Below are 24,135 nucleotides of genomic sequence, written 5' to 3'. Positions count from 1 at the left end.
GTTAAATGCAGAATGCTTATACAAACACTTTTATTTAACATCATGATTTGGAAAATAACTGAGAAAATGCTTCTCCGGCTGTAATATTGCTTTGCTGTAGGGCTTAGAGAACTCATATATTTGTGATAAAAGAAATATCTTTCAGTTGACACACACATATATATATATATTGCCAGTGGACCTCTTGGACTTAACCTCAACCAATGAAGCTTTTAAACAGCACAAATTGATTCAGAATGATCAGCTCCTTTGCGTTCAGGATATCATCAGCTGCCTCACTACGATTTACAGTGGAATGGAAGAGAAGCACGAAGATCTTGTGAACATTCCACTCTGCATAGATATGTGTCTCAACTGGCTGCTCAACGTTTATGATAGGTAAGTGTGAGATGTTCAGGAAAACTTTGTAAATGCAGCAATGTCCTTTTACGGTAATATGTGGGAAAGATAAAACAAATCCACATATTCTTAATGCTTTTTTTAATGCCAATAAAAACTCAGATGTGTTTACTAACTTCTACTTGGTAGATAGCCTTGATTACTATTTTCAGAAGGCTAAATACCTTAAATGAAGCAGATATAGAGATTGTTAGGTGCCTAGTTTTATGGGAAGAAGGAGTCACAGAGATTTGAACGCAATTACAGAATTTAATAGGTCCTCAATATTTTGCTTCATGTGGAACCTTGCCTAGCCTTTTTATAACTCGCTGTTATTTTCCACTTTGTACAGTATGTGTTCAAGCCAATGCAAAGTTTACTCTTTTCCTGTAAAATTCCCCAACAGCAAAATGATTGTGCATAACTTTCTCTTAACATTTTCATTAATGAGCTTGGTTTGTTTCTAATTCATCACTTAACATGCTTATGGTTTATATCATTGATGTATACCATTTTTAAATAATTACCCACCTACAGATGCCATCTGCTTCTGTCATGCTATTAATCTGGAATTTAATTAGCATCTGTAAGACATGCTCACTGATGTTTATGGCCTTTGTAAGACATTAAGTGAAAACAATTGACGGCAACACCTATTGTCTTTTGTATTTCTGTCACATTAAGAATTATTTATTCCTCACATTAAGTCAGTAGACAGAACAAAAGTGAAATTTGATATCACTGAATATTATTTTTCAAAGATTCATATATTTTAGAATCCATTAACATCTGCTCTGTAAAAATGCTCCAGCTTTAAACATAAGCTTATAAACATTTGCACTGCAAATGTGGTTTAAGTATGTAACACTGAAAACATAGTAATGTAGTGGAGCTAAAGAATAGCATGAGAAATTGGAATCCTTACTGCTGATTTTCTTCTGGAAGAATTTCCAGCAGTGCCAGACATTAAGGACTTTCTGAATGAGGTGAATTGTTTCATAGAGAGTTGAAAAGAAAAACTGGCTGCCTGTAAATGGTATAAATTGGGGTATCAAACTTGAGGGCTGCATCAGGGTTGTGTTTGACCTTGGGGGCCAGGGTGGGCATGGCTAGCTTGAGATCACTCATGTAGGGGGTGCCTGTGGTGGCCTGAGTGCTCTGCCAGCAAAAACAAGCTCCTGAATTCCATTTTCAGCTGCACCGGCCTCCTGCAACCCGCTGCCAGTGAAAATGGAGTTCAGGTGGGCCATATGCGGCCCTCCTGAACTCTGTTTTCACTGGCAGAGGCACCGCGGGCTGGTCCTTTTCTGTTTCCATGGAGGCCCCACTGGCCAGTTCTAAGGACCTCACGGGCCAGTTCTAAGGACCTCACGGGCCGGATCCTGTGAGGCCCACGGGCCTTGATTTTGACACCCCTGGTATAAATGAATGAACCTGGGAGACAAAATGAACTGCAAACTAGGCAACCATCACACAAAAGGTATCTCTGCCCATGAACACAAAAGGGATATAGGAAACACTTCAGAAGTGACCATCTCTAGTTTTCAGGAACGTAAATGTGATGGAGATAAAAAAATCCATGGACTTATCCAGGTCATTGTCAAGAGTCAAGACTGACTCAAAGGCAAAAAAAAAAAGTGTGTGGGGGAGGGAAGAGGGAAGAGACTGGCAAGCTGTCCAGAAAACAACAACAACAGTGCCCAGCATGTCTTTCTGATTAACTTTCTCATTTGCAGAAGCACTGCTTGACCCATCTCCAGCCATACCTGGATGTTCTTCTTTCACTGGTTTTGTTGCCAGGGATGGTTTTGTAAATACCAGACCGCATAAGATTGAAGTCATACTGCTGCTAGATGAAACCAGTACTATGCATTTTCTAATTGACATATGCACCCAACATTTTTGCCCTAATGTACATACACATCAAAGTTTGTAAAACTCAGGCTAGGCAAATTGTGCTCTGAAAAATATTAATGTACCTGTAGATACTATAATTTGTATTCACTTGTCATCAGCTCCTGCGATGCAGGGTGTCACATTATTAGGACATGCTGTGATGCTGTATGCTTGAACTACAATGCGTTATAATTAATGTGTTTAAGCTGAATGTAAATATTTAGAGTTTGCACTGAACATTTGTGAAAGAGACTCATTGATATGATTAGTAGCTAATGTCTAGAAATTGAAGTACACCAGGTGTTTTTGCTAGCTCTTTCAGTGTTTGAATTAAATTATGCCACCTCCTGCCAACTATTTTAATGCTGTTTCTATAACAGTGCCCGGACTGGAAAAATCAGAGTGCAATCCCTGAAGATTGGCTTGATATCTCTTTCGAAGGGTCTCTTGGAAGAAAAATACAGATGTGAGTATGTTTTAAATATAATTCTGCAAAATCCATAATTTTGCCAAGGCAAGAGATGGTTTGGCAAGAGATAAAGTAAGGCTGTTTGGAACAAGTCTCTGTCCTTTCTGTCCACACCCATAGCCAAGCTTGGGTGCACACACATACACACTTGTCACTGAATATTATTAAACTGTTAAATTTACATTCCTCTTTGATTCAGTATTTGAAGTGGGGCAATATTCCAGCTTCAGTTTCAACGAAGTCCACATTCCAATATAATGTTCCATCAAAATGTAGAATCATTAATTTAAATTTATTGGCCACCCAACTTAACCACAGGCTAACTCCAAGTGGCTTACACTACTTTCTTCAGAATTTCCTTCATTGGCACAGTAAGGCACAGGTATTCTATATTCTGAAACAAGTGTACCCCTATACCAGATGTTCTGGTAATGTTAAAGGAAACTGACCTATAGCCAAATAGCAGTTTTATTTAGTATTATATGTATTTGCAGCTATGCCTCTGTATAGTAGAAAACTACCCAGTGGGATAGTAGAGAATAGTCAGTGAGGCAGTTTGGTTCAATCAGTATAAATTGATGTTTTGTAACAAAACATACAAATGGCAACCATTTTGTAAATAGATAAGTCTCCTATGCCCCATCACACCTTCACATCAAGCTAAATATACAGTCAGCTGAAAAGGTCTAGCTCTAGTAAACTTTCCGCATCTCCCTCTTCTGCCTAGCATGTTTCTTGTGGGGCAGCGTTATCAGCTGTCTAGGGCCAATGTTGCCCATGGGCCAAGGGTTGGACAGGTCTGTGTTAAGCTAACAGCTTAAGTAAAACAGAAATACAAAAAGGGGTTTCTTTTAATACAAACAATTATTTACATTTTCAAGAGAATGAAAAAATTAGCTTGTCTTTGATAAACAATATTGATGATTGCTATGAAACTTATCAGTATAAATTGGAAGAAATGAGAAATTGCTCCTTCTCAAACAAGTGTCCTTTTCCCCCTCTCCGTTTTTGCCTTGAAGATCTCTTTAGAGAAGTGGCCGGACCTACTGAAATGTGTGACCAGAGGCAGCTTGGCTTGTTATTGCACGATGCTATCCAAATCCCACGGCAGCTTGGGGAAGTAGCCGCTTTTGGAGGCAGTAACATTGAGCCTAGTGTCCGCAGCTGTTTCCAGCAGGTAATTGTGTCGGTTTCCATTTCTGGACATTCTAAATTCAGTACATTCAGATGTTAGTTGGGTTCAGAGGGAGTGACTTCTGAAGGAAGAGGGACATAACAGAATAACAAATTAAGTGTTGGAAGGGACCTTAGAGGTCTTCTAGTCCAATCCCCTGCTCAGGCAGGAAACCCTAGATATTGGGGGCAAGGTTTATGCACCCATTACTGCGATCCTTTTCTTTAATCATTTGAAGTGCCTGAAATGGACTTTAGTCTCATACGTTTGTAGCATTGATTGGAAAGGCGTATACAGATAGTTCTCAACTTACGAACACAGTTGGGATCGGAATTTCCATAGCTAAGTAAGGAAGTTGTTAAGTAATTCACATCTGATTTTATGACCTTTTTTGCCATGGTTGTTAAGTGAATCACACAGTTGTTAAACAAATCAGGCTTTATTGGCTTTGCCTGTCAGAAACTGGCTGGGAAGGTTGCCAGTGGTGATCAAATGACTCCATTGATGGTGCAGTCATAAGTACAAGCCGGTTGCAAGTGCCCAAATTTTGATCACTTGACCATGGGGATGCTGCAATGGTCATAAGTGTGAAGATTGGTCATAAGTCACTTTTTTTTAAGTACTGTTTTAAATTCCAGCGGTCACTAAAAAGAATGATTGCAAGTCAACTACCTGTACAAGGGTAGTTGTTCAATTACAGCGGAAGTAATTGTCTTTTCTTCTTTGACCGAATATTGTTGGCATGAGTAATGTTTCCTTGAAAGTCAAACTTGGAATACATTTTTTTTTTTTTGAAAATAGACTGGACAGGAAGCTTTAATATGAATGTTAAATTCTTTTTAATCTCACCCTCATTTATCAGCATAATAATAAACCAGAAATTGACGTAAAGCAGTTCATAGACTGGATGCGTCTGGAGCCACAATCTATGGTATGGTTGCCAGTTCTACACAGAGTAGCAGCTTCAGAAACAGCAAAACATCAGGCCAAGTGCAACATCTGTAAGGAGTGTCCAATTGTTGGCTTTAGGTGAGCAAAATAAAGCGCCTTTTATGAATTGCATCCATAATGTAATTGATTTATGTTTCAGCTTCATTGTACATGCTATGCTAATAACGCATTACTAGATATGTTATAAGTTAGAGACTCATAAAAAGTAGGAGGTGTGCTTAGAGGTCTTCTGGTCAGTACAGGCTGCACTACAATTTCTCTGTAATGATGACCATCTAGCCTCTGTCTGAAGATATCTATCAAAGGAGAGTTCACCAAGTTGGGCACTTCCTTTAACCATTTTTCTTGGGATTTGGTATTTAGACCAGGGGTGAAATTTAAAAATTTTCCCTACTGGTTCTGTGGGTGTGAGTTAATTGGTGGGCGTGGCTTGTTGTTCAGGTGACTGGGTGGGTGTGGCCAATAACAAAAATAATAAAGTACACAAAACAATAAGAGGTACCAAAAACCAACTTTCACACTTTACACACACATGACACAACACAACGGACTCACACACAATGTAAAAGCAGCTGCACCTCACCCAAAATGGCCCCTGCAATGAGCAGGAACCTCACACAGGCCACAAAAAGCTCAAAAACCAATTTTCCCACTTTACACACACACACCACAACACAACACAACTGACTCACACACAATGTAAAAGCAGCTGCACTTCACCCAAAATGGCCCCTGCAACAAGCAGGAACCTCACACAGCCACAAAAAGCCCAAAAACCAACTTTCACACTTTATACACACACAACACAACACAACACAACAGACACTCTCTCACACACACAAAATGCCACATACAGCTTTGTGAGATTTTGTGTGTTTGGGTAGTTACAGTGAAACACTACAGAAACACACCAAATCTCAGAAAGCTGCACAAATTATTTTATTTTATTTTATTTATATTTTTAGATAAAAGCAGCTAAATTTAAAACTTGCTTAACTTTAAATTGCTGTTTTTTTAAAAAATAAAACTCCTAAAAAGAACCCCAATTAACTATTTTTTTAAAGCTCCCCCCCCTTACTTACCCAATTCAAGGGAAAAGGCAAGCAGATTGAGTTGCTCACCGATGAGATAGATTGCAGGCAGACAGATTCAATTGTTAGCTGATGCAATTGATTGCAGCAGCCGAAGCAAGGCCGGAATAGTGAGCAAGACCGAAGGAAGCAGGAAGTTGCCAAGTAGGCAAGTGGGGACTGGGCGATTGGGTGAGCTTGGGGAGGGAGGCAGAGATTTTTGCTACTGGTTCTCCAAATTACCTGCCCTCATTGCTACTAGATCGCCCGATCCGGTCCGAACCGGGAGCATTTCACCCTTGGTTAGGCCCTTCATTATTTCAATATTCACCCTCTGAATCCTTTTTTCTATTGGTGAAATTCAAAATTTTTTTATTACCGGTTCTGTGGGCGTGGCTTGGTGGGTGTGGCAGGGGAAGGATACTGCAAAATCTCCATTCCCACCCCACTCCAGGGGAAGGATATTGCAAAATTTCCATTCCCACTCCACTCTGGGGCCAGCCAGAGGTGGCATTTCCGGTTCTCCAAACTACTCAAAATTTCTGCTACTGGTTTTCCAGAACCTGTCAGAACCTTCTGGATTTCACCCCTGCTTTTTTGGTTTGGGAAAAAGGAACACGAATCAATGTATATGCTTAATTCAGTAAGTGGAAAATCCATTGGGCGGTATTGGTTCAGAAATTCACATTCATCAATGGATTGTCACTTGGTTCAGGGTTATGGCCTTTAATACGATTTACCAGGTTTATGAAACCAAACTATAAAGTATTTTACTATAGAAAACTCCACAGTACAGTAGATTATTAAATGTAGAAAATGTTTGAAAAGATTATGTAGATTAACGTCTATAGCTAATATGGATTAGAATGTAAATAGGGTTGAAGCCAGCCATAATTCCTGGTAGTCTTTGCCAATCTCATAAAGCTGCTTTACAAGTAGAACTGTACCCTTATGTGAGCTTATTATCGCAACGATGCAGTATTTTCATTATGTTGGGGAAATTGCAATTCAAAACACAGACTTTGTTCTTACATGTAAGATTTTTGTGCTCAAATTTTCTCTGAAATATTTACGATGTTAGTTCAGTAATTGAATCTGAATTCATAACAAGTGTTATTACCAAGTTTCCCAAATTGTATGAGAATTCATAACAAAAATGTTTCAACAGTAGCCGGTTTGCAGAGCTGTCTGTTCTAAGCAAGGTTTCTTCTCCATGAAGGAAAGCAAAGGGAGGCAGCAAATAGTGACAATTCAGAATGGTCTCCCTGTATGAATGGTCTGGCACATATTGTGCCCGCTTCCATGGGCATAGGTTTAATTATCAAATGGAGAGCTCTTTAAGGCAGGGGTCTCCAACCTTGGCAACTTTAAGCCTGGCGGACTTCAACTTCCAGAATCCCCCAGCCAGCTTTGCTGGTTGGGGAATTCTGGGAGTTGAAATCCTCCAGGCTTAAAGTTGCCAAGGTTGGGGACCCCTGCTCTAAGGGACTGGAGTTAGCTATCATATTATTAGGCTAGCATTTCCTTCCTTCCTTCCTTCTTTTATAAACGTTAGGCATTTTTGTGTTTGTTATTTCCATACTGTAAATCAGTGGTAGTCAACCTGGTTCCTACCACCCACTAATGGGCATTCCAGCTTTTATGGTGGGCGGTAAAGGTTTTGTCCGATACTGAAGCACTTTCCTTTTTTTTAATTTAATTGACTTTTTTAAAAAAATTCATAACATTCTTTAAAAACATTTTCATTAGGTTTTCATAAAATTCCCCATGACAATTTAAATTTCTGAAAATATACTATTTGTATTGCCCGCACATAAGTTTAGTTCACATTATGTAAGTGAAACTAAATGGCACTATAGTATGACCGCAAACAAAAGAACCTTGTCCCAGAATAGTTCGCGCATCTCCCCCATACCACCCAACTGTAACAGACAAGCAGAGCTGGTAGCCGGCGCCCCCCCACCCCAAACCCAATCCACAATGCACGAGAGGCATGCTGTTATGTCCTCCTTGCCTCCTTCCGAACGATGGCTTAATTAGCCAGCTCTTATCAGCTCTGGCAGCAAAAGAGCCAGTGTATGCCAAGCGCCCTTGTTAGCTGCCAAGACGCTGGTGAGTCACAACCTTCAGCTCTAGTCAATCCATGGATTTGCCTGATACAAAGAGACACACCAGCTCTTGCTGCCTTTTATATCCTGTGGGGTGTGGCTCCATGACTCAGCACTTCCTAGGCCTGTCCCTCCCCTGCTTCTGTTGTTCTCTTCTCTCCTGCCTACGAAACCTGGGATTGAGCCAAGAATGATTGCTGTCAGCTGGGTCTGTAGGCGTGGCCTGGGGGGGAAGAGTCAGGGGAAGGAGGCCTCGTTATCTCTTTCGCTTGGCTTGCTTCTGGCTCCTGGAGCTGATCCAGGGAGGCCGGTGCTTCTGAGGTAAGTCCTGATGGCCCTTCCCCCTCACTGTCCAAGTCACTTTCTGGCAGCAGGCCCGGCTCCAAGGCACTTTTGGGCATGGGGCCAGGTTCGGGGGCGGGAGCCACAACACATGCGCAGACGACGATACACTTTATAAATCACCATTACTGTGGAACCAGTGGGTGGTTAGAAAATTTTACTACTAACAGAAATACAAAAGTGGGCGGTAGGTATAAAAAGGTTGACTACCCCTGCTGTAAATTCCTGCCTTCTCAACTTCCAGCTGTATTTATTCAGTGAGTCCCATAGTTTCATTTCCATCATACAGACTTATTCTGTCCATGATCCTTGAACTTATCTTACTATGGAAGATATTCTCCTTTGAACTTGACTCCTAGTCATTCCACAGTTACTTCCATGTATGTGGGGAGGGAGGGAGGGAGGGCGGGAGGGAGGGAGGGAGGAAGGAAGGAAAATGTCTGATGCTCCTTGCCATCTTCCCACAAGGAAATTCAGTAGGGGAGCTGACAGTATATTGGAAATCAATCTTGCTCTTGCTGCTTTTTTTGCCCACCTGTGGTCATTCTGTTTCTTTATCTAGGTAATGAAATATCATCTCTGAAACTACGACCCAACAGGTCACAGATTGTCTAGTCTCTATGCTAATAACAACTTCAGAGAGACGCTTTTTATCACTAACATGGAAAAGATTGCAAGATTAAATCCTCTCTGTCCATCTTTGGTAGTCTCATCACTGTTTGATTCCTTCGCAGCTTCTATTTAGTTTTAAAGACAGGGTGTTAGATGTATTTACTTAGTATAAATGAGAAAAATGGATATAAAGTAAAGAAAATGAATGATTACAAAGTGAAGGCAGTAAAAAAGGCAATGCGGCTATTGGATCCAATTATAAAAATAAATTACATTATTTAAATCATATTTTATGTCACACTGGTGTAGCAATAGCTAGTTCAGCATTTCTCAGCCTAACCCCCTAGATTATCTACATACAATACATGCAAAAGTCATTATCAAGGCTTCAAACATCAGCATTAAGACTCAAGTACATCAATATCAACAATCATTCAGATATTGTTTGGATTATCTAAAAGTTTGTTGCACAAAAGTATATAACCTTGCTATCTGCTAAAAATAATCGTGAATTCTGGAGTTCCCACATTTTTAAATGGGTCAGTAGTAAAAAAAAACTAGATCACTATCTTTTCTATGTCACTAGGGCATACCGTTAGCCACTGACTATTACAAATCCCATTTAGCAATAGCAATATCACTTAAACTTATATACCGCTTCACAGTGCTTTACGGACCTCTGTAAGCAATTTACAGAGTCAGTATATTGCTCCCAACAATCTGGGTCCTCATTTTACCCACCTTGGAAGGATGGGAGGCTTAGTCAACGTTGAGCCGGTCAGGATCGAACCCTTGGCAGTGGACTGAATTTGCCTGCAATACTACATTCTAACCACCGTGCTACCACAATATTTGCAGCATTTTCCTGATTCTAAAACACTGAAAATTCAGGTTATGCTGTTCTAATACAGCTAATGCTGGTTGCTATTTACCTATCTTCTCTTCACAGAACATATTTAAAAATGGATTCATTTTCCCCTTTATTGAAACACACAGTTTTATTCATTTAGATGTAAAATAATTTGTCAGCTGGCATTGACAAAAGGGAGCCCAGTAGCCTTTTCATATATTTCTGTTGATTTTGTTATTAAGTGTTTATGACAGCCTAACAGAAATTGCCTATTTTGTAGTTAAATCTTCCACTAAAGCCAGTGCTGGAAATTTAAGTAAAACACAATATTTTTGTTAGCTGCTAATCAAAAATGCCTTTTATCCATCTGAAGCCACCCAGGAAACAGCCCTGACATCCATGGGATGAATATTCTCAACTTAATTTATTTTGTCACAGATCACAAGTAACCTGGTCTGTCGTAAAAGTGAAATATTTTTAAATACTTGGACAGAATGATTAAGGTTGCTTCTTCCTTTTTTTCAAACTCCTCCTTTTGCATTGCCATCAAAATAATTGAATAAATAATGTAAAACCTAGCTGTGAACACAACTTTGAGAACACAATATATAACAAAGAAGACCATGATATAAGTTATAATTAAAAAATAACTCTTAATTTTCTTTGGGCTACTTCTTTGATTATTCCTGGTGACAATCACCATTTTGAAATAGTGATCCTTTTAATTATTACACTGAACAATCAATCTCTTGCTTCAGGAACGCAGTCATATAACAATATGTTGCATTCTTCTGCAGTGGTTTCTCTTCACCCCTGCCTTGTATGAGAAAAATAGTTCAATTATTGAAAACCTGTGAGAGATGTTGATTGTCAGACTAATTATAATTGAGTTATAGCAGCCATGGCATACTACTCATGGAAATGCAGTCTTTCCAGTGCCAATCAGTAAATTATTAAAAATGGACTTTACAGACTAAATTTCTCCTTAAATTTCTTTAAAAAGTAGTTTTTTCTGGTTCTGTAGTTACCTTCAATTTTATTTTCTATTTCTAAGGACTAAATTGAACATGGTATTCATAGAATTGGTAGGTGAGCATTGTTTTTGATGAAATAAATAGTTGGTATGGGTAGTGTGCACAGTCTTTACTCAAATCATGATCCTCATACTCATCATGAGATTGACAGGCCCCTGATAGTCTCACAATCTATTTATCTATCTTAATTAAGTTGTGTTTTATACTATGTAATTTAAAATTTTGAGTTACAAAATCTGTGGAGCTTGGCATTAAGTTTTTGAACCTTTCACAAAATTGAGGGTCTTCATTTTTTCCCTCCCAAACTCCATTCACAGATATCGGAGCTTGAAACATTTCAATTATGATATTTGCCAGAGCTGTTTTTTCTCGGGTCGAACAGCAAAGGGTCATAAATTACATTACCCAATGGTGGAATACTGTATACCGGTGAGTACAGAATCTTCTTCATTGATTACTCTTAATTTATTCCCTATTATACCTTTCTTCTGCTTTTTAAGATTCACTCTATTTTACCAAAGTAACTAGTATTATCTTGAATTAAACTTAATGTATTAAAGAGAACTGTAGTTAGTATGGGATCTGGTAAAACAAATGTAAAGTTATGTTTTTGAGAATGGACCAAGTTTGTTGTGGAGTAATGTTGTTTACACTTTTTTTAATAAAACATTTTTCATTTATTAGACAGAAAGAATAACATTTTGGTTTTTTTAAATTAAAAAGTCTCATTTAAAAGAAAATTTAAACAAAAATGTATTTTTTCCTAAATATATGTCACTAATTAATTTTAGTGTTATTTTATTGTTGCTGTTATCTATTGTTGTTGTTATTATTATTATTATTATTGTCATTGATATATATTTTTACAATCAGTTTGAAAGATAAGAATTTGGAAAGTCTATGAATATTGACTGCTCTTAATATGTTATTTAGGAATTCATGTTTATAATTTTCTGGAATTCCCATGGTGGCTATATAATCAGATACTTGTAGCGTTCCTTTGGGTTGGATCCAATGTACGTTCAACGGGCTGCAATTTATTTGATTTTCATCCTCTTGCAATCTCATGACAGTCACCAGTTCTAATGTCAAAGTAAAAATAAATACAGAGCCAAAGCAGCGTACAATCCAAATTGCAAAAACAAACCATATAGAAAAGAACAATAAATAAAGAGCAACAAGAGATGCAGGTGATGTTACTGAAAAGGTGTTTGAAAAAGCTTCATTTTTTTAGTAACTTCTAGAAACTGGCAGAGATGGAAGCAGCCTGCTCTCAGTGGGGAACCCATTCCATACGAGGTTGAACATCAAAAGAATTGAGATTCATTGCTGTGCCTGATGTAAAATCTGGCACGTGGTGGATTTTTGAGTCTCTGTATGAACATAATAAATTCTTTCAGGTTTTAGATGGACAGAATGCAACTTCCAGGGGGATGAAAAGAAATGCCTTTCTTTGTGCATCACTAAATGAAGTACTGTCTTCACAGTAATGCATAACAGCATGAATTACTATGGAACATTAGGAATATTTTTTATAGTTAGCATGAAGACTTGGTATACTGATAACCCATCTTTTAGTAATCCTTTTCAAGATTTGTTTTCATTGTCCCACTGCTGAAATGCTGGCTTCAACAGCAAAAATTAGATTATGGTAAAATTCAAGACACCACTTGCTATATACTCAGCGTGATGGTTATATCCACCCCATAATATGTACCTGTAATGTCAAAAGGGATTAGACAGAGCATACTTACTTCCTATTCCTAACATGTTTCTAAAGGAAAGATGAGAAAATGATTTTGTATGCAGAGATTCTTCTGCTTTCCTCTAGGAATACTATGGTCCCCTTGCTTATCATTTTGATTCATCATATAAATTCATGCATTTTGTGTTTAGAATGGCTTTTGTTTTTGTTCAAAACTTTAGAAGGGTGTCAGCTTACTTTATTTATTTATTAGTTCAATTTGTATGGCCAGTCAATTTGGAAATTGGCTGCCAATTTGGGCAGCCAAGAACACACTTAAAAAGATAAAAAAACAATACAGGATAGTCCTCATTTAGTGATTGCATTTGGTTGCAGCAAAATGGTTGCTAAGTGAATCACATAACTGAGAGAGAAGGAGAGACTGCAAAAATCACTGGCTGTTGCCATCCCATTTAGGTAAATGAATTGTATTATCCTATACAGTCTCTTTTGCCTGACCCATTTGTTGTTCTTTTCTTTTTAACCCCTCCCAGGTTGGAAAAATTGCTTAAACAATCTATCTCTTCTGATATATCTGAGATACAACACATCCATAAAATGTGCTAACTGCGAGTTAATAAGCTCATTTCTGTGACCTTAATTTGTTGGTTAGAATCCTCTGGCTGGCGGGCAGTTGCTGCCTGAAATTGACCAGACTTTAATCAACAGACCAATCTTAACTGAAGGCTTTTGTCGTGATAAATGCCATCATTCACTTATTACCATTTAGTTCCATTTATTTGTGAGCCATTTCTGTCTGAGGCAATTGTTAAATGAGGACTGCCCATACTTTCAATTATTAAAATATTTATATTCGAGTCAACTGATATGGGAGATCCTTTTTGCAACTTAAGCAAATATAGAGCAATATATTTTCCATTGATTGTATAAGACACTATTCTAGAATTAGGACCCAACTTCAAAATGATCTTAAATCTCACAGAAAGTTTTCTTCCACTTTGCAATATAACTATAAATGTTTTTTAAAAAACTGAAACGTTGATCAGGTTTTTACGCTTTGGCTAAAATCCATGGATACTGAGTCCCCCAGGCAATCTATTGCAGTAGACACCAATTATACATTGGAGACAGCTCAAAATATATAAGTATGTAGACTATTGAAACACATTCTTGTTTCAAGGACATCATGATTTTTTTTTTTAAGAAGATGGATGCAAGGTACTTTTGCACTGATTGCCCAGATGAAATTAAGAATTACATTATACTTAACAAAAATACATTTAAATTTAAACTATCATCCTCACCATCTTTATCAACTTCTCATTTTTGAACTCACGAGGTGAAAGCGCTTTCGACAAAAACTATTTTAACTTTAATCAGAAATTCTATTAGTAAGTGAAAAGCATCATTCCAGGTTCTTGGTAATCTCACAATCTCCCTCCTCCCTGATTTCTCCCTTGTAATTAGGAATTTATATATAAAAGACATTATTTTAAACTTGCATGGCAGCAAGCAAAAATTTGAGAGACCTGAACTAGGACATTAATACCAGGAATGTCAACATCCATTTTGTAATGCATTCAAGTGCTAACCGCATCAATTATTAATACAGCCTAAGCCTAGGAGCATGTAATTATTCATGAAAATTCCAGATTTCCACATAAATGGGTAAGGTATGATCATTCTAAATATTTATCAGAGAGCTTATGGAATGCTTATGGGATGGGGAGAAACAGGCTCAAGCTCAATCCCTCCAAGACAGAGTGGCTGTGGATGCCGGCATCCCGGTACAGTCAGCTGAGTCCACGGCTGACTGTTGGGGGCGAGTCATTGGCCCCGATGGAGAGGGTGCACAACCTGGGCGTCCTCCTGGATGAACGGCTGTCTTTTGAAGATCATTTGGCGGCCGTCTCCAGGAGAGCTTTCCACCAGGTTCGTCTGGTGCGCCAGTTGCACCCCTTTCTAGACCGGGATGCCTTATGCACGGTCACTCACGCCCTCGTGACGTCTCATCTGGATTACTGCAATGCTCTCTACATGGGGCTCCCCTTGAGGGGCATCCGGAGGCTTCAGTTAGTCCAGAATGCGGCTGCGCGGGTGATAGAGGGAGCCCCTCGTGGCTCCCGCGTGACACCTATCCTGCGCAGACTGCACTGGCTACCTGTGGCCTTCCGGGTGCGCTTCAAGGTTTTGGTGACAATCTTTAAAGCGCTCCATGGCATAGGGCCGGGCTATTTACGGGACCGCCTACTGCTACCAAATACCTCTCACCGACCCGTGCGCTCTCACAGAGAGGGACTCCTCAGGGTGCCGTCAGCTAGGCAGTGCCGTCTGGCGACACCCAGGGGAAGGGCCTTCTCTGTGGGGGCTCCCACCCTCTGGAACGAACTCCCCCCAGGACTCCGTCAACTTCCGGACCTCCGAACCTTCCGCCGCGAGCTTAAAACACACTTATTCATCTGCGCAGGACTGGACTAGATTTTAAATTTATAGGGGTTTTAATTGGTTTTAATATTTATACTATTTTTAATAATTTTTTAATAATTTGGCTTTTAGAATAAGTTTTTTAATGGTTTTCTTAATTTGTACATATATGTTTTTACTTGCCTGTGAACCGCCCTGAGTCCTTCGGGAGATAGGGTGGTATACAAATACGAATAAATAAATAATAAATAAATAAATGCTTTCTAGGGTCTTGATGCACAGGGCTGGGGCACCATTACAGTAATTTAGGCATTTGCCTAGCATGGCACAAGAGATGGGTGTGGTGCAGAGTGGCAGGTGGAAGCAGGTTGTGTTGATCTGGCCTGTGGGGCCATCCTGGAAACAGCAAAGAACTGGCCTGTTGTGTCTTTGCCAGTGAAAACGGAGCCCAAGAGGGCCGCGCATGGCCCTCCCAAACTCTGTTTTCACTGGCAGAGGGCTGCAGGAGGCCGTAGCAGCCGGAAACAGGTGCCCCCAACATGAGTGATGTCGAACTGGCCACGCCCACCCTGACTATGCCCACCCTGGCTATGCCCACCCTGGCCACACACCCCCAAGGTCAAACACAACACTGATGCAGCCCTCAATGAAATCAAGTTTGACACCCCTGCTCTATTTCATGTTGGCTGAGTTCCCACAATACAAGGCACCAAGGAAACTCTGTATTGCCTCACTGTGTCTTGTAAATCTAGATTTTCTACAAATGTGGTAGAAAATATTATAGATAGTATCCAACACTTGCACTTTGATTTCTGTTCTGGAAATGTTAAAATTTATCCTATAACGGAACCAAACAACCTTGTTCAGAGATGAAATCTACTTACCTTCCCTAACGGTTTGGAAGTGCATGTGATGCGCGTGTGCGTGCTTTGACCCTCTGCACATATGCAAACCCTTCTGCGCATGCGCAGAGGGTTAAAACCAGGAAGTAATGATGAATGGGCGGGTGGGCAGAGCCTCACGCTGCCGTCGCTACCGATTCTCCGAACCACCCGCCGCTATCGCTACCAGTTCAGGTGAACCGGTCCGAACCGGTAGCATTTCACCCCTAACCTTGTTTGAATCCTATTTGTCAACTCAGGGTTTCATGAATCCTTCAATATTACCTCTCTTATTAGTCTCCTAAAGTAATAATTAGGATGCACTTTTTTTTAGCTTTTGAAGAGCTTATTAAATTTATAGCTGACTCACCATGAAATTCATAGCTAACAGTAATAAAGATCTTTATTACTCTCTGTTATTATTATAAGTGTATTATGTTATTCATAGCTTTTCTTTTATGCTATTTGTAGTTGATTTTTTGAACGGCTTCAAAAACAGCAAAAACAAGAAATTAGAATATTTAAAGCTGCCCATATGTTCTTCATTCACTCTTTTTAAAAATCTGAATTTTCTCAGTTGTATTTAGAAAGACAGTGATGAAGTTTGTTAAGTGCTTATCAAAAGGACTGATAGATAATCTCATTTATTTCCACTAGAATAGTCAGTATTTACAGATCTGTCCAGTTGCTTTAGAGTTCTTAAAGATCTTCTGAGGAAAAGCAATAACCACTTTAGCTGAGTATATGAAATATGGCTGAATCATACAATAAGTTTAATCAAGTCAGTCTAAGCCTATCTAGCCATGGCATACATACAACATGTTAACCATACCTCATTACAATTTTGTGAGTGGCTTAATACATTTCATGAACTTTGTCTCTTCCATCAATTTATGATTCAGTGTTTTGGGTGAATTTAGAAAATAGTTTAATTCAGAAACTCAATTAAATGCATTATGGGATTTAACACAACTGTAGAAGTCAAGCATTTTAAATCATTTGATAAAAGTCTGTACTTTATTTTATATTTTCCAACATGTAACATTTTTTTTAAAAAAATATTGGGTTCTTTTCATCTTCTCTACACAGAATTCCATAATATTAAAAGCAGTGAATAATATCCATCCTTAACATTAAATATCTTAAAGTCTTGGTCTGATTTTTCTTCTGGCCCAGAAATTGGAAAGGAGGGCACATTTAAATCAAATTGAAGTTTTAAAGAAATTGTTATTGAAATGTTACACAATCCCTTCTCAGATCAATTGTTGCTTTTCTCACTTCCATCTAAGAATCAGGCAGTGGTGGGTTTCAAATTTTTAAACTACTGGTTCTGTGGGTGTGGCTTGGTGGGGGTGGCATGGCTTGGTGGGCATGGCTTGGTGGATATGGCAGGGGAAGGATACTGTAACATCTCCATTCCCACCCCACTCCAGGGGAAGGATACTGCAAAATCCCCATTTCTTCCCAATCAGCTGGGACTTGGGGGCGGGGCCAGTCAGAATTTTTACTACCAGTTCTCTGAATGACTCAAAATTTCCGCTACCGGTTCTCCAGAACTGGTCAGAACCTGCTGAAACCCACCTCTGGAATCAGGTGACCTTTTATTTCATTTTGTAAAACCACTTATTTATGATGTAAAAACATAGGGGGAATTTGGTAATTTCACAGAAAGTAGGAAGGTTTTTGTTTTTTTAATATTTCCTCTTTTTAAAAAACTTTTTGGAGTGGTGTTGCAGGAATGTTTAGCAGCAAACAAGCCATGTGGTGACTTAACACACCAATTTTGCTTTTATTTTAACAGCAGCCACAATTTGGGTCACTGAAAATTGGCAGTTTTGCCATTGAATTTCAGTGTATGTTTTCAAGATCACAAAATGAAAGGTCTGGTGGTCCATGGGCCAAGGTTGTCTTCTCATGTTGTAATCAAAACCTTGTCTCTGTGTTACACTGTAGTGACAACATTTTACAGTCAAATCTAACTTCATTTTGTCATAGTTATGCTTGGGGAAACAGATGCAAATCAGGCTCTGTATGAACGCCTACATTCTAAAAATGACATTAGTGCCAGATCAATGTGCATTTTACTATATACTTTACCTTACCTAATCTCAAGAATGGAGATCATATTTCATCACACCCAGGTGATTGGGAAGTATACGTTCTATAATAATGTTTAATTTGTAATTAAACATTACAAATTCTATAATAATGTTTAATTAAAAATTCTCTTTCTTTCTGAAGTAAACCAGTAAATTCCAGGTTGTGTCCTAATTCTCATTTTCTTTTCCGCTCAATTCAGATGCCCCCCTCCCATCACACCTCTATGTTCATTTTCCTACTGCCCTTTCTCTGCTTATCTTTCCTAGTTTATAATCATCTGATTGTTATCAGGAGGCCCCTTAATTCCCTTCAATTCTCCAGCACAACTGGAGAATGCTAAGCACAATCCTTCTATGAAAAAAATGCCAGTCTTCATTACCAGGGTATTCAAAGCCTGTACATAAGAGTTATACAATATTGATTATGCCAATTTTTGCAAACAAGGGCTTATGCAAACAAAAAAGTTTGCTTGAGGTGCCAACAACTCTTGTCGCAGCCCTTCTAGCCTACTATTGCAAAGTTGAAGGATTTTGCCCTGGATTTGAACTTTTGAGGTGTATGAGCAGGAAAATGGGAGCACTCCTCTCTTTTGTACTTCAAATCTCTATACACAATAGAGGAAGATCACAATGAAATGAAAATGGGAGGGGCAGTATTGCATGACCTGACCCATTTCAGCTTTGGAAAAGAATGTATGCATGTATGTATGCATGCAGGTTTTGGTATGTTCGGGTCTTTTCCCGTGTAAGGTTGAAAGTATTTAGGCAACGTTTCGACGAGGTCTCACTCGTCATCTTCAGGCTGGAGTTTTTGGCTTTGTTCTTATGTGAGCAAAGATTGCTTTGCTCACATAAGAACAAAGCCAAAAACTCCAGCCTGAAGATGACGAGTGAGACCTCGTCGAAATGTTGCTTAAATACTTTCAACCTTACACAGGAAAAGACCTGAACATACCAAAACCTGCATACATATACCCATGAAAACCTATGAAAACAAATATATATATATATAAAGTCATTTTTTGGGAAAAAAAACAGTCTTAAGGGACAGTTACTCATACTGTTATATATACTTTTTCGTGCTTATATAGCTTGCGAGTTTAATTGCATAAGCAATTGTAAACATTGAGATGACCTATTTTAATTGCTGATGTTTCAGGTGCTAGGCTAAATAAAGTCTCTAATTTATTAAAGTCTTCCATTGTTCCAACATGACAAATTCAGCAAAAGTGATTAGGCTCTTTGGCAGGGATTCGCTAAAAATCTTTTTCTAGTTTTAAGACTAGAAGGGAAATTATGGAGTTGAAAAAAGTGTCACTAGCAAGGAACGAATTGAGCAGCACATCAAACAAAGTGAAATTGATTTTGTCCTTTATTGAAAACCAATAAACCAATATTAAAACCTTTCTTAATTATTTAAAAACCTTATTAAGGATAGCAGCAACTACTAATATGTTTGGAAATATATTCCCATGTTTCATACATAGTTAGAAAATTTTATATTTAATGGAACTTCACCTCAAACAATGAACTTCTATTAAAAATTCATTTTAGATCAGAGTTTCTAAATATCTCAAATAACATGTTGACATTGATCTTGATGGTTCCTGGATGCCTTTGGTACACAGGAATATATATAATGGCTGTGAATTCTCTAATACAAAATTCTTTCTTTTACTCATTGAAGTAAAATAGAATTATCAGAAAAAGTGATTGAAATACCATCTCTTTATTAGCTATTCATTCTTTTGTGTCAGAATTCATGTTGCAATTGTGACATTATCTGCTGGAGCATTAATTTGACTTTCAAAAATTGCTTCAAGAAAGTTTTCTTGGGGAAAAAAAACCCCTCAAAGTTGTGTTGGCTTTCTTACCAATTTTACCAATCTGGTAAGATACCAATTTGTATCTTAGTTTTCTTCTCTTTTACAAAAAATCACTCAAAATAATGAATGGGTGATTGTTTGATATTGTTATTCTTCATACAGAAGTAGCCATTCACCTTTTTGTTGAAGCTCAGTGCACCAATATGTATACTTACACTTAAGTGGGGGGGAATCATCTATTTATACATTTGATGAATTATATATTCATCCACTTTTTTATATTCCAGTGAGTAGCAATGCATGAGTGGACCATTTGTTTGACTGATCAATGCATATCCTCATAAAACTTTCAAATGGAGAATCAAATATTTTGGTACAGAAACAACATTGTTATGTTTTACTCTCATATCTATTGATAGACTGCTGATCCACTCTTAGCTTTGACAAGGTATGAGTTGTCAAAGTTGTCATTGAGTCTTGCAATGCTTCATTTTATTTGGTTCTATTTTAGGAACATATGGAAAAAATTTAAATGTAATGAATTTATTATATTAATTTATATTTTGAGTAACATAAGAAGAGTTTTTAGATTTTTGTCTGTTCTAACCTTTGTTCAACTCACTTTGTTAAATGGAATTTTTATCTTTTTAAGTCAAGCTTTTTGTATTCTTGCTTTTGGGTTTGGCTTCTAACAGTTTGTTTCCAGTAATTTTAAATTATTATCATTTGCATATTGTAACAAGCATCAGAAGACAGTATAATGTAATGCATTCATCATTTCAAGCAGAAAGTAAACATTTAATTTGTGTTTTCTGCTGTTTTTTCTTCTTCTAGACAACATCAGGGGAAGATGTACGTGATTTCACCAAAGTGCTGAAAAACAAGTTCCGATCCAAAAAATATTTTGCTAAACACCCACGACTTGGTTATTTGCCAGTGCAAACAGTTTTAGAAGGCGACAATTTAGAGACGTGAGTTTTGAACAGAGATTGGGTCTTTTCAATATAGAATTTTTTTTCCTCACAAAGATGTTCTGTAAGGGTAGAAGTTACCATGAGAGAATACTTTGCAACTTCATTTAAGGCTAAACATGTCCTAACGCAAGAAGAAAGCTAAGACACAGAAGTATTAAAAATTCAGGCATAGTAAAATGTCCTTTAATAAAACATATAAGCTACTCTTATTTAAGATATTTCAAGTACATTTCAAGAAAAGTGTCCAATACAGCTAAAATTACTTTGAAGTTTGATTTACTTAGTGGGAATGAATTAAAGACAGTTTTAAAATTGCATACTGAACCATGCCCAGAAATTGGTTTTTATTCTTTAAACAAAAAGGAGAACATACTTTCAATGGGATTGCAATGAAAGAGAAGTATGTCACTTAAGATGGTCTCATCAAATATATTCATCCTGAAAGTCTCTTTAAATTGCACTCCAGTTAATGTGCATTGTAATGATACCAGTAATGAATAGAATTACCATTAGATTTAGTTTTCTGTACATTCAGACTTTCTGTATACCTGTTTGGTAAATGGTGTACATGCCAAAGCTATAAAAAATGGTTTATATACTGAAAAATTGCAATCAAATCAAATTGTACAGAATGAACACTCTACATTAGTGTAATAAACTGTGTAAATCTTTATAAGCTTCCTTTTTAGCCAGAAACTTTAAATGAATTCCTAACAATTAAGAACTATGTAATGTTTTAATTAGTTCCTTTTCTGATTATAAGACAGGGGAAAGATACTGCATTTAAGATTATCGCTCTTCTACTTGATTACCAAAAGATTTTCCCCCCCTCTCAAATGTATTCTGAAGCGGGTTTGGTTATAGGCAATTTCATTTTTTCCCTACTACTTCTAAAACAAAATATTGGAGTAGAACAATAAATAAATATATTGTGCAGTACCTGTCTAAATAGCATCAGTGTTTTAATCTCCTGTTTCTTTTCTCTACTTCTTTTCTTTCAGTCCTATTACTCTTATTAGTATGTGGCCGGAGCAGTATGAGTAAGTATCTTCTATCTTTGTGCTTGGTAAGGTAGCTGAGTTTAATATATCAAATGTTGCTTCTGCAAAATTGTGGAAATGAATGAGACCATGCATAATTGTGGTTCTCTCAGTCTTCCATTTATTTGACTAGAACAGACATGAAATAGATCTTTTCTGAATGATGACCATTTGCTACCATAATTGTATGAGTTGAGCCCATCACCTTACGAGACATTACATTCTTTTGTGTTTAATACTGCAAAAAGTTCTTGTTTTTTATAATTTAGAAAATTCACCTTCTTTTCTGTTAAATTCCACTAGCCCCTCCCAATCTCCCCAACTATTTCATGACGACACCCATTCCAGGATAGAACAGTATGCTAACAGGTAAGAATCTCTCTCTCTCTCTGTGTGTGATATATTGCAGAACTGAGACTGACATTACAAAATAGAAAGTATGCATTGTTTTGTATTATCAATCCATCTGTGTAAACTAAGAGAAAATAGTTAAACATTGAAAAATTATATAATGCATAATTAAAGTTGTGACCCTCATTGAATGACCATTTAATGTTTAATACATGATGTGCCTCAGAAATACATCCTTATTTATCAGTTTAGTTTTCGGGAATTTTTAAAGTCTCTTTTTGGATTTGAATGGGTCTATAAAGTGATTTATCTTTTCCTCAAAGGATAAAAAGTTAAGACATACAAGCAATCCAATTCCAAGCTTAGTTTATTTAACATCTGTAAACTAATAAAGAGGAAGCGAGGCCTTTCTCCTTTAAAAGTGAGTTCGAGATATGATGAGTGACCTCGCATTCTGTATCTCTTGGGGAGCTTGAGTGGGACAGCAGGGCTGATGAAAATATTCTGTGTGACTGCAGGGCACAGTTGGGCTCCAGTTTTACTTGAAGGCCTTTTTGATTAATTCTTCCTGGAGCTGCTATATGAAGATTATGAATTATGAGTGAAAGTTATGAAATAAGCTTTTATTTCAAAGGAGGAAGGGAAAAAATGGGACGACGACATGGTAGCATATTTTACAAAAATGATATGTTTGAGGAAATCATCAGGTTTTTAAGTGATAAGAATGAACATTTATTGTAGAAAAGGCAGTCACTTATGATTCAGTTATTATTTTTTTCTTCTTCCTTCCTTCCTTCCTTCCTTCCTTCCTTCCTTCCTTCCTTCCTTCCTTCCTTCCTTCCTTCCTTCCCCCCTCCCTCCCTCCCTTCCTTCCTCCCTTCCTTCCTCCCTTCCTTCCTTCCTTTAGAAAATTTATATTGCTGCTTACTCACACATGGCAACTCAAGGCAGACATAAAAGCACAATATAAAAGAAATAAAAATATTAAAATAATAAAATAATAACCCCCACCCCAGCAACAACACACATTCGTACCAGCCATTAAATGGGCTCCATCCCGCTCTGGGTTTTCCAGTCTCATTGGCAGAACAACATCTTTAGGGCCTTCCAAAAGGGTATTAGATAATGTTCCAGAATGAGGGAGCCATCACAGAGAAGGCCCTTCTTCTGGGTCCCACCAGATGTATATCCTTAGGGGACTGGAACCTCAACATTCCTTTGCCTCTCCATTCTAGTGGGTCAGGTAGATGTGACTATATTAAACTGCCAATAAATACTACAGTTGCTAAATTGAGAACTTATCTGTACGAAATATAATCATAATTTATCTTTCATGAATATGGTTTTCTTTTAGACTGGCCCAAATGGAGCGGAGCAATGGTTCTTTCTTCACCGATGGTAGCTCTACCACAGGAAGTGTGTAAGTAGATTTAGTAACTGGAATTATTGTAAAAATTAATGGCCACTCATTTGATTACAAGGGTCTGACAAATCTTTTATTCACTGATATGTATTATGTTGGCTCCCACCAAACAGATATTAATTAGAATTTCCTAATGGTCTGTGTTAATGACAGACAATCATAATTGCATGGCATGAAGGATGTAGCATTTGATTAAATGAAGTGAGTGACTTAGTAAAAAAAACAAAGAATTTTGTAAGGCTGTATTTTGAGGTACTTACTGTAAACAAATAAATGCATGATAAAATCATGAACAGTGCTTACAGGTAGTCCTCAATTTAACAACAATTCACTTAGTAACCATTTGAAGTTACAACAGCAATGAAAAAGTGAATTATGACCGTTTTTCACACTTACAACTGTTGCAGCATCCCCATGGTCGGGTGAGGAAAATTCAGATGCTTGGCAACTGACACATATTTATGACAGTTGCAGTGTCCTGAGGTCATGTACCTGTTGCGATCTTCTGACAACCAAAATCAGATTCAC

General features: G+C 37.7%; 1 protein-coding gene across 4 annotated transcripts in view; it reads left to right on the top strand.

Annotated features, from left to right (window-relative positions):
- Window positions 1–24,135, top strand: part of UTRN (utrophin) — a 429,397-nt gene that overhangs the window by 380,063 nt on the left and 25,199 nt on the right. For all 4 annotated transcript variants that reach the window (XM_058170259.1, XM_058170253.1, XM_058170245.1 and 1 more), the window contains exons 62-70: window positions 177–378; window positions 2,655–2,740; window positions 3,763–3,920; window positions 4,780–4,946; window positions 11,202–11,313; window positions 20,654–20,790; window positions 21,795–21,833; window positions 22,137–22,202; window positions 23,539–23,604. In XM_058170259.1, the coding sequence (XP_058026242.1) occupies window positions 177–378; window positions 2,655–2,740; window positions 3,763–3,920; window positions 4,780–4,946; window positions 11,202–11,313; window positions 20,654–20,790; window positions 21,795–21,833; window positions 22,137–22,202; window positions 23,539–23,604 (1,033 nt within the window). The remainder of the gene's footprint in view (window positions 1–176; window positions 379–2,654; window positions 2,741–3,762; window positions 3,921–4,779; window positions 4,947–11,201; window positions 11,314–20,653; window positions 20,791–21,794; window positions 21,834–22,136; window positions 22,203–23,538; window positions 23,605–24,135) is intronic.

The sequence above is a fragment of the Ahaetulla prasina genome, chromosome 1, assembly GCF_028640845.1.
Source record: "Ahaetulla prasina isolate Xishuangbanna chromosome 1, ASM2864084v1, whole genome shotgun sequence".
In the NCBI taxonomy this organism is placed as follows: domain Eukaryota; kingdom Metazoa; phylum Chordata; class Lepidosauria; order Squamata; family Colubridae; genus Ahaetulla; species Ahaetulla prasina.
Note: the sequence above shows the minus strand (reverse complement) of the source record. Positions and strands in the feature narration are given on the sequence as shown.